We start from the raw sequence: 12,520 nt of genomic DNA on the forward strand, positions 1-12,520 counted from the left end.
CAGATAAACAGCTAAAACACACTAAAACAATTCAGATGCAGTGCAACCTAGAGCACTTGAGTTTTAGCAATATTAAGGCAAATACAGTTTTAATAAATGCACTAAAATATACTCTATATTTCCAAAATGTTTGAGAAGCACAGTCAGAACACAAGGATATTCAGATTTTTTTTTCTTTTTTAGAAAGGGAGAAAGGAGGAACAGAAGAAAATAAACTAAGTGGTTTGGTCTTCTCAGATGTTCTCTCTGTATTAGGTAGAATGAGCTAATGACACTAGACTGGGAGGAGTTTCTGTGTTAGGGACCAGAGATGGTGAACTGTCAACTCTACCGGGTACGGTCCAAAGCTGTCCAACACACACACGTGTAGGACTAGCATTGAGCTTGACTGTGTACACACACACACACACACACACACACACACACACACACACACACACACACACACACACACACACACACACACTCACACACACACATACTCATATACCACTGTCGAATGCAGGTCACTTACAGACACACACGGCATATTTCCATGGTCCATCTTACCTGCTTCCCTTCCTGACTCACACACATGCTGTCAACCATTTGGGTCAGCCTAGGCCTCCTGCTCCCCCACACAACACCCTGTGCAAGTGATAATACCTGTGCCACATCCCTGTCATTCTCATTATCGATGCAGGGAAATGAAGCGATTTGTCTGATGCACAGGGTGACTATATTAATTAACATGTACTTGTGGAATGCAGTGTTGTTTTGCCATGCCACTTGTAGTGGTTAAAGACAGATACTGTATGCTGGCATTTGTCACAAGTATGCCACATACTTTTGTGTACCTTATGTTGTATTATGTTGTAATGGCTGTATAGTTACATGATGACAGGTGTGTCATGGACCTGTTTATGTTTCAGTTTCAGGAGTCTGTTGGGGTAACCTATGGATACACAGTGGCTATAAAGCAGCACAGGATGGCAAGTCGGCACAGCAGAAATATGTCTTCAGCAAGGTACAGCACTATAAGTGCATGGCTCCATAGGTTCATATGTGTATAACAGGATAACAAGGACAATGGCAGCATTTTGTATACTCGTGCATCCCTAATATATGATCAGGTCTGCTATCAGTGGTAAGTGTCACCAGGGTTTTGGAACTCATGCATCTACACGTTGTGGTGATGGAGATGACCTCTCTACAAATATCATGTGTCTAGTACAGACAGTTGCCTGACTCCCATTATGATTGTTGTGTTCTGCATCCCATTTTGTAACCTGCACATGCTGTGTCACAACAGATGTGTGCTTCACATGCAGGGGGGACCTGGTTTGTGTATGGCGTACTGTCTGTGTTACATATCTGTCTCTCTAGCATGTATTATGTATACCACAGAGATGTTGTATGAGTGTAGAACAGGAGGGACATGTGTTATTCCTGTCATGGATACAAGGGAGGTACACAGTGGGATCTGATACCTCCATGTATGGAGTCTGACACATCCCCTCCAAAGCATTTAGGGGACAGAATACACATGTATGGTCATGACACGGACTCCATAGGACATATTATCTACGCTGTGTCTTTGAGTAAGTGGAATCTGTGTGGCTGCTACAGTTGTACTACATGCCTGTGTAGTGACACAGCAAGGATGCTATTGCACACAACGATAGCTGTGATAACTGCCACATTCAGTATAGCAGTAACAGTCTGGGATTTATATCCTAAACCTGTTGGTGTAGGGTGTACAGCAGTGAAAGCATCCTCATATCTTACCAACCAGTGAGAGTCAAAGGCTACATTACTCTCTGTGTCCATAACTCCATGTGCAATGGCTCAACAGTGTGCAGTGTGTAGTCACTACAATATTTTGCAGGGATGGATGATGTCCCACAGGATAGTATTGTGCAGTTGTTGGCAGTTAGTTTTTGTCAGTGTCTCAAAGTACAACTGACTGTGTCTTAGGCCATCCTGGATAACTGTTGGTTCTGTGTGGGAGTCTGTGACAACTTCCAATATTCAATCCCCTGCTAATGTACTCAGTCAGAGGTCACTGACAGTGGCTGTGACTGCAAAGAGAGAATCAGTAGATGGGGTACACCAATAATGGAGGATGGTGAACCCCACTGGTGACTGGAGTCAACTCAGTGCAAGTCTCCCACTGCTATCTTCTCAGAGTCTGTCAGACACTTGCTTATCCACCAGCTGACATAACACTCTGTACATGACATACACAGTTTCTAGCAAGGCCTGCTGGTCTAATATTGTCATACACCTTGTCAGGCCATGGTTGGTGGAGTGAGACATAAGTCCGACATCCATTGCATAGTGTAACATTCAATGGGCTCTGTTGGTTACAGTTGGTAGGTATGATCTGACCTTGAGCAAAAGTAACAGTGTTTGGTCCAGTGTCAGTAGGTATATGACAGTGTCTGTGCTCCTATCCATGCTAACTCTTATCATGGCATTTCAGATGACATGACTCAGAGATCTGGGGACACCACTTGGCACTACATGTTAGTTGTCCTCCATGCAAGTAAGTGTTGCAGTTACTTCCAGCATGTTGCGGGAAGAAGTCACGCAAGGTATCTGTACAAAGCACAAACACATTAGGTAAGTGTAATATGTACACTCTGTGTTGCTTACTTATGCTTCAGCTCACTTGCCCAAATGATGGTCCATGTCCTTACCTGCAATGCCCTGCAGCAGTGCCATGACATATCCACGTAGTGCATAATGTGTTTACCAATATGGGTGACCAGTACAGCCCCCCTTCATGAGAGATCCTCCCTGGTGGAATTTGACCACAGATCAGTCTCCTTAGAACTACCAGTCCTTACCCACCCTTGCAGACAATACAGACATATATTTATTACCTCCCATGGGATGATTTACATAGCATACCTGCAGCTCCCCCTTTAGAAGGGGCAGGCAATTATACAGAGCTCTATACCTATGTATTATGTCAGCAGCATTACAAAGGCATGAACTCTATGTGACAGGAGGGACATAGGCTCATCATGGCTCAGAAAACCTGACTGGTGGACAACTACCATTTGCATGCTGTACAATAATAGGTGGACAGTGCTGTGTGACATTTGGGATGAGGATGCCCCCCCCCCCATACATGGAGGCACTACCTCCTTAGCTAAAAGAAGCACATAGTGTTGTTGTGATGTTGAGTAGATATGGTAAGTGACAAAAGTAGCCACCCACACAAAGCAGAACTAGAATGCACAATGTAGTTACATGTGTGACCTCAAAGGATAGGTCCAGATTGTTGGTAACCTCATACGTCATGATGCCACATATGATGGGTCTGGACTCATACCTAAACTGTACACCCACACTGCCTGCATCAACTGCACTCCCTTGTCCCCACCACATTTTACACATGACATTCTTACAACCTGTCCCATAACTTCCATATTTACCAAACAGTTCATAACTGGCCTCTCACTGGATGATACACAGCACCCATTGCACTTGCTAACATTTCAGCCTGCATCCCACATGTGATCTGACAAGGATTACTATCACTGTTGGGACAACCTTGCAATCATACCGACACTACTGGCTGCACACCAGTTGTGTGGACAACGTCAACTGTTATACCCTTGCACAGATGTTGTGCATCCACTGACTGACATAACTATGCACCTCTTTGTCTGAGTATCCATATCCGTATGGCTGTAGGGGTGATTATCATGGAGCTGATCAGTACACATATATGTGTTCTACACACAATTGGCTATATATATATATATATATATATATATATATATATATACATATTTGACACTACATAGCGATAGATATACTATGTATGTTAGAGAGAAATAGTGACAGATGGATATGTATACGTATATGTCTGTATGTATAGACATATCAATACATAATAAGTCAGTCTGATGATGGGGCAACAAGTGTTTGGGCATACCCAGTGTGACTGTCAGTACTTATAAAGTGACTCCAGGCCACACCTACCTATACTCCAGTCAGGGATTTTGTGTGTTACAGACTATACCTCTCAAGTGAGTCACTCTCAACTCCATATAGTACTCCTCAAATCTGCCTATTTATGTTGGTCAGTTCTTCTGAGCTCACTTTCTTCTGAACTTGACAGTTATATACTTATCTAATAAACATTGTGCTTGCTAGAATATGTACTCCACTAATGACTCTACAATAATGTCCACTGTCTCTACAGCTTCAATGCATAATAATACTTATTTCTACATACTTGTTAATTGCACTGCCAGCATGTGTAATGTGCTCTGTTTTGCTGTACTCAGTGTTATTGTTTTCTTATTGTTCTTGTTATTGTTGCTATTGTTACTGTTCGTGGGGCTTTTCTCCCTGGGCATTCACTGAAAACTAGCTCTTTTTGGCACAGTGGACTTCCCCGGTCATCAAACTGTAATAAACAAATAAATAAATAAATAAGTGTCCAGAGTTTTGTACAATGTCCAGAGTTTTGCTCATAGTTTTGCTCATAGCTTTGGTCTGTTCCTCATAAAATTTGTGGTTTTCTGGCAAATCATTTGGATGAACTTAGGACTGAAGACACTAAATAGTAACATACATTTCAGTGTCTGAATTCAAATCCTTCAGAAAAATGTCTTTTGAAACAAACCCTGTTATTTTAACAAATGTTTACATTTATGATAGCAGTATTTAGCATATGCCCCTATTTGTGGGCCTTTGTCCCTGCATTTTATTGGGCTTTGAACAGATTTCTTGCACTAAGAGATTGAGAGGTATGTTACAGACATTGACATCTGTCCCTGTTTCTGCAGTGCTGCACATCACTCAAAATGTCTACAGCATTCCCCAGCTGTCTGCTGTACTGAATATGTGACTGAGGTTCACAATGTTACACCACACACAGACTGACAGTCTGTGAAAACACCAACGTAATAATACCTCACATGCAAAAGATGTGCCTACTTTCAGATTAGAAGCATGAACACCATCTCGCATGCTAACTTCCCTAGTCCACTGAGCCACATAGGCTGCCAGACACAGTGGGGTCATTCACCACACAATCAACAGCAGAAATATGTTCATTGTTATTCCTGCACTACATGTGACATACAATGTGTGATTGAGTTTTATGTTACAGCCCTGAGATTGCCTGGTCTGCTGATATACCATTGATGACTTACTGTTAAAGCAGTTATATGGGAACACTGCTATGTTGGGGGTGGGGGAACAATAGCACATGATCTGCTGGGTTAGGCAGTAGTCCAAATATCATGAGACCCCACTGTTTAACATCTCCCTTGCCTGATGTAGTTTCTATTCCAACCATGAAGCCTAGTGATTATTAGGGAACACATACTATTGAACTCGGTACCTGTAGTCCTATGTAGATGTTACTTCTGTCCACATAGACCACTATATTTCCTTGCACAAATTTAGCAGATCCATACATATGCTACAATATTATAGTAATCCTTACAAGTTGTGTGTAGGTTAGAGACTTACCTTGCAAATGCAGCAGTTGACAGGACTGTAGTTCAGGGCTGACTCTGTGTGATGCAAGCAGTACACACCCAATACATGGATAGGTACAGGTTGTGTGGGTTGTCTGGCATCAACAATTTTACTATATGTATGTGAGTAGGAGTAAAGTGTCAGTCCCTAGAGCCCTAGGTTGTCAGTGAATGTGCTGTGTGTTGTCTCTTAGTCAAAGCCAGGGCATACTGGGCCCGCCTACATCTGCCTACAGGGACGTCATCAGAGGGTTCCTTCTCTGAGTCCTCCGGTGACTGTGGTGACCTGGGCACTGGTGGGGCACTGTGTATATTCTCTTTTTAATCCTCCTGCAGCTGTTTCCACAGGATCATATTGTGTAGCATGGAAAATACTGTGAACACATAGGCACATGTGGCTGGAGAGTACTGCAGGGCTCCTCCAGATATATCAAGGCACAGAAACCATGACTTCAGAAGCCCAAACACATGCTTTATGATGTTTCTAGTTTGTGTGTGTGCCCCATTATGGCATTCTTCAGTGACTGTGTGTGCATTTCTGATGGGTGTTATCATCCATGGTTCCAGTGTGTAGCCATTATCCCCCAGTAAATGGTCATGTGGGATGTACCCCCTAGCAAACATCTGGTACAGCTGTGATGTGTGCCAGATATGAGAGTTGTGATAACTGCCAGTGCTGCCACCAAATGCATTCATAATAATGCCCTGGACATTGCACATGACCTGGCAGTTGATGGAGTGGTACCCCTTGAGGTTGATGGAGATTTTACACTCCTCATGGGGTAGTTCATAGGTTCATAGTTTAGTACTAGGCTAACTGCCCTTGTGGGCAATTTTTAAGCCTAGCCAATTACCCCATGTGAGAATCAAACCCTGCACCTTGTGTCTGTAAGGTAAACATCTTAACCATTATGCCAACCCCCATGACTTGATGTGTACATGAGTGCAATATATGGCACCCAGTACCTCAGTATGGAGTGCTACATATTGCTGGCCCTCACCTCAGGGATGAGAGGAAAAGAAATGTGCTCCCTGGCATGTAGTAGCAAAGTATCCAGGAACCAGTGGAATACCCTGGAAGCAGATGCCTGTGAGACCCCCATCATGTCCCCAGTTGGTCTTTGGAAAGTACCTGTAGCTAGTATCCTAAGGGCTACACATACCTTTGTTTTCACTAGGATGGGTTCCCCTCTTTTGGCTCTGGGTCTGCGTTGAGGGTGGCAGAGCTCAGTAAGTTCTTGTTGAATGTCCCCATCCACCCTGTAGTGCTCTACAATCTCCAGCTCATGTAGCACCTGGAAGGTTACCCTGGGCCTGAACACTCCTCTCCTTCTCAGTCTAGGCCTATTGTCAGTAGCAGCAGCAGCATTCTGCAGTATTCCATTTGTTTAAATCCCAAGTCTGTACTCAAATGGTACAGAGTATGGGGGAAATATCAGATTGCAGGGTGTATGCATACTTTATAGTGATCTACTGTCTACTGTAGGTGCTGCCTGCGTGATTGGCTACCTATGATACATTCCACCTGCCTAGTATATCATTAACATAATTTAAGGGCCCCAGTTTTAGTTAAACAGAAATCAAAACTAATTAACATGTCACTGGCTTTTAGATACACTCAACACTGCAGAGCACCATGCAAACATGCGCCCCATAGGTAAACAAAGCTTAGCAGTCAGTGAACACACCCTCGCAGACTTCCAGTCTCAGCATGGTGATGCGCAGCACAAACACACTGAAACTCACTCCCCTTACTTAAACAAAGCTTAGAAGTGAGTGCACACACCCCTCTTCATGGATACACTCAGCACCGTGGTTTCCCATGCAAAAAGGCTGAAATAAACTTAGAAGACATTGAACACACTGTCCCCTGATGTCAGCTACCTCTCTGTAAACAATAACATGGTTCTTTGCCTACACAAAGGGAATATGCCAACACAGTTACCCCTTTGTGCTGTTCAGTAATTCCACTTCATTTGCATAGGGATCCATGCTCACAAAACTACATGCTTCAAAGCCCTACCATGTTAGCAACAGCACCAATGCACCTTTGCAGGTACTCCATGCAGGGTCCTATAATACATTTCTGTCACATAATATTAATTTTTTTTTCCAATTTTTTTTTTTTTATAAAGCATGTTTGCACACTGCACTGCATCACACAAACATGCACAGATTATTAAAAAAGCAAAATTTAATTTAACTTATTCTCTTAGTTTGCCAGACACACAGAGGATAGTTTTGATTATATCTGTACATGGTATGCCATTTCTGTCATTGTATCTACAATTTTACAGTTCCTTTTGTCTGTCTATATTCCTGTACACAAAACTTTTCCATGTACACTATGTACACTGACACAGGGTATGCAGAGCTGCCTATCTACTTGCTGGATCACTCTCCCTGCCTCATTTGCATAAGATTCATCTGCTTATGAGGTGATTCGTATGCCACAGAAGTTTCAATGTTGGCACACTCATGCATGCCACTCAGCAGTATTTATTGATTCTAAAAATGTTTTCAGCCATGTTAGCAGCTTGCCTACATGGAAAAAAAACATGTAGGCTTTATTAAATCCCCCCACAAAACTTTAAATTGTCCAAGATTATGATAGAATGTCCATATTGCTGGTATTTATTTTCAGTCTGTTCCTTATAAAATTTGGGGTTCTCTAACAAATAATAGAGGGCCAAAGTCACTATATAGGGTTCCTATCAGCATCTCGAATGCTGACAATATCAAATACGATATTGTTGATGCGAGAATGCCGAAAGTGCAGAACATTGAACGGGTAAATGGAAGTCTCTGTAAGGGGAGATTTCCATTAATTCAATGTAGTGTGGTCTCGGAGTTGGCATATTTAAGTAGCAGGGGGTGGGGGAGGCACGCAAGGGGGCTAGGCCCACTGCCTACACCCTTTAGGTTTTTTTTTTTTTTAATCGGCATTTGAAAATTTAATAGTTCGATCATTTCATTTCGATATTTAGTGATTCTAACTATTAAATTTTCAAAATGCTGATATAGATCCCTAAATTGTGACATTTATTTGAGTTTCAAACTTCATATCCTTTGGAAAATACATGGTAATACAAATTGCATTATTCAATCAACTTTCTAAGTTTATAACATCAATGTTTAATCTCTGTCACTATTTTTGGACCTTTGCCCACCCATTATTTTAGGCCTTCTTCAGATTTGTTGTGATAACAGGCTGAGCAGTACTGAATAAATCCAGAGAATGATAACTGCTAAAGCTGAGAAACAACTTTTCTATTCTAAACATTTTGAAACATAAGTAAGATAAGGTAATAAAAAATAAAACAGAACAGTACTGTTTTTTTTAATGAAAAAAAAACAGTTAATGAAACAATGTAAAACAAATTATGGTTCCAGAGCCATATATACAGATTTGTTCTTATAAAATGGTACTGTGCAGGAAAGAACTTGCACTGTGTTCTAAACAGAAATCATTATTTATTTTTAGTACATGATCAGTTTTTGGTTATCTCCAACTGAAGTCATCAGGACTGATAAATTATGTGTCATAGTCAAACAGATGTGTTGGAATCATAGGGCCTGATTCCAAAAAAATGCTCTCGGTGTGACTGCTCACACTGAGAGCAGGTTGACAGCGAGTATTTTGGAATTTGGCTTCTGGTCTAAACCTGTTAATAGACAGGCCTTACAATGAGGTAACTCACACTGAGGGTAAGTTCAAAATCAGGGAATTGTCACAGCGAGAGCAACTCTTTTGGAATCTGGCCCTAAATTTATGAAATAATATTTAAATGTTTTTTGTAAATATTCAGGATGCAGTTAATTAAATCTTCAGTGCTTCTGTCACTGGGCTCTGTAATTAGTAACAAAAATGATGTATGCTCAATTTTGCAATACCTAAAGAATTAAATGTAAGAGAGGAGATGCATGTGTTCCATCCATCCATCCATCTTTGAATTGGTAATCGTTTTTGAACAGTTCTTGAAATCCCAAATTACTACATGGACTCTTTCTTCCTTTGTTTTTAACATGGTGTGTAGTTTTGGGAGGGCTGTATTAAATTTTTGATTTTTAAGTAAATCCAACATCTCTTTAAGAACAGCCAAACTGAAAAATGGTCTGACCTTTTTTATTCATTCATGTTCTTTTTATGCAATTCATCAATTTACTGGTTCCGAAGGGTATGTGATCTAAAGAATATCACAGGATAGGCTGGTGTCTATAATGCAGAAAAATGTAGTCTTGGATAAGATAAAGACACAAGTGCATCAAAGAAAAACAGACACAAACAAACAGGCACACATATAGAGGCTATTTGGTTGATCAGCAAATCATCTTTAACCAAAATATTTTTGTGGAAACAAAAGAATCTGGCAACAGTTCATGGAGGTTAGGGATGATGTGCAGACTTTGCAATAGAAGGTACTCCAGATGAGAATAGAAGAAGAAAACTAAGCACTGTCTGGCAAGAATGTTTACCACTGCACCACTAATTTGCCATTTCTTTTTAAATGATATACAGTGTTTTAGCTTACTTTATTACGTTTGTGTTAAATGTATGTGATTTGCTAATATTCTGGCTCATAAAATACAAAGATCATACATACTACTATTTTATTTCTGGAAATTAAAATGGAATACAAAACAGATGTTCATCAAATATCTTAATAAGATATTAATTGCAGTTTCTCATTTTTCTTGATACAGATTTATTAGTGATGACCCTGAGTAAAATATTTTGAAAGTAACTGTAAGTTTTAATGACTTCCTAAACCAGGGATAGAAAAATCCATAAATGATAGGGTTACAAGCAGAATTAAAATATGCAAACCAAATGAGAATATCAAACAAAAGTGGTGGGGTACTGAAATTTAGAAAAGGATCTATCAAAGTGTCTATCATAAATGGCAACCAGCAAAACAGATAGATCCCAACTGCTATTCCTAGAGTTTTTGCTGCTTTCCTTTCTCTTTTTGATACTTTGGTATCAGTGCGAGACTGGTATGACTCACAGACATTCTCTATTATCCTCCTTTGTTTCCGTGAGACAAGGTATATTTTAATATATAAGCCAATCATAATAAAGCAAGGTACAAAGAATACAGGAAAATTAATCCATCCCCATATTTTATTGAATACAAGTTGACAGCTGCCTATGCAATAGTCTTCTGTCATGAGATGGCCCATTGTTATCATAAGGACATCAGAATAAAGCCATGCAGATGTATAGATTACTGAAACTACCCAACCAACAACTATATATGCACATACTACTGGAATGGTTACTTTTGTTGGGTATAACAAAGGGTGACAAATGGCACAGTAGTGATCAAAAGAAACAAAGCACAAATGAAAAATTGAGACCAAGCAAAATATTGTGTCTAAACATGTGTGAAGCCGGCAGAAGTCATCCCCAAAATACCAACATGTTTCAACTAATCTTACAGTACTAAAGGGTAAAACTAGCACTCCAAGAAGAAAGTCAGCTACAGCAAGGCTGAGAACTAAAAAGTTTGTTGGGGAATGTAGCGCTTTGAAATGAGCCACTGAGACCACGACCATTAGGTTTCCAAATATGGTGATCAACATCCCCAACACGCATGCAAAATATGCAGGCACCTTGGCACTGGCAGATCGCATAACCTTAATGCAAGATGCATTCAATGACTTATAGCAGAAGGGTAGTTCTTCATCATTTTGTAGAAATACCGAGTTCATTTTTCAATGGATATCAGTTTCAGTTGATAACTTTTGCAGCTTGGCAGTCCGTACTTCAGTCAGCGGATATCTAATAAAGTTTTATCTTCAATGCTTTCATGGACTATCACTGCAATTAAAAATATATTTATAGTGAGCTATTTTGTCTGGCTGTATTACTATGATGTATATTTGCATAAGTTGACATGCAACTGTGCTTTTTCATAATATCACAACAATGTATAGAGCATATCTACTGAAATAATTTCACCTTCATAGCACAGTTTTAAGTATATTCATATATACAGGCTGAGTATCATTTAAGACTGTGACAAGGCAATTTCAGAATTTATCAGGTAATCCTACAAAAGCATGGAGAACATGCCTTATGATTCTGTCAGATTAATCCTGTGGACTTCTTTGAGATGTTTACTCAAGCTGCAGACTCTGGCCAAGCTCTTCACACAGTTACTGTTGCCCTGCCAAGGCATTTAATATATCACATGCAAATATTATAAATAAGATAAAAGTGCTCTAAATCGATCCTTATGTGGTTTGGTGGATAGCCAGTTGGCTTAGGGGCAGGACTCACGCAATAAAAGGAGAGGGTATATCCTCTGAGTGAAGGCAACAGTGGAGTTTCTTAGTGATCTGAACTGGTACCTCTGCTATTTAGTATCTACTTCTCTGATCTGTACTTATCAAATGAAGGTTGTTATTTAACAATGTCCAAGGATGATTGTAAGGTGGAAATCACTGTCAACACCCTCTCTGACATACAGGAATTACAACAGGAGCTTACACTTGTCAATTGCTGGTGTAACAAATATGGTCTCAAACTATATACCAAAAAGTGCAACACTTTGTTAACTCCCCCGTAGCTCCAGCTGATAGCGTAGATAACTCGCTATTATAAAATGAAAAGGTCATGAGGGACCTGTTTATTGCATGGACAGCCCCCTCACATTTTGCCATTCAGCTGTAACAGCAATTAGGAGAATCTTTTACCTTGCACAGCTCATAGTAAACCGTATTTCTTTCAAATCCAAAAAAAAAAGGCCTGACCACCTTTTATTTGGCACTGACTGACAACCTCCCCCTTTAGATTTTACATTGCTAAGCATATTAAGCAATTAGAAAGACCCCAGAGGTTTGTAACTAAAATATCATGAATTAAAATATCTGAACTACTAAGAAAGACTGGAAGATTTATCTCTATACTCATTTTCATAATAGAATTTTATAAGGTGATTTCTGTCTTGTTTATAGATCTTTGTGGAATCCAGTAGTACAAGAACTTGTATACCTCTGTAGATCAAACAGGCCAGCTAATACTA

At 40.1% G+C, this 12,520-nt stretch overlaps 1 protein-coding gene across 1 annotated transcript; it reads right to left on the minus strand.

The window, feature by feature from the left end:
- Positions 1–10,175: 10,175 nt before the first annotated feature.
- LOC122808118 (trace amine-associated receptor 5-like) lies at positions 10,176–11,204 on the minus strand. Its single transcript, XM_044079087.1, has one exon. The coding sequence runs from the start codon at positions 11,202–11,204 to the stop codon at positions 10,176–10,178; it is 1,029 nt and encodes a 342-aa protein (XP_043935022.1).
- Positions 11,205–12,520: the final 1,316 nt, after the last annotated feature.

This window comes from Protopterus annectens, chromosome 8.part0 (genome assembly GCF_019279795.1).
Source record: "Protopterus annectens isolate FY-2018-M chromosome 8.part0, PAN1.0, whole genome shotgun sequence".
In the NCBI taxonomy this organism is placed as follows: domain Eukaryota; kingdom Metazoa; phylum Chordata; order Ceratodontiformes; family Protopteridae; genus Protopterus; species Protopterus annectens.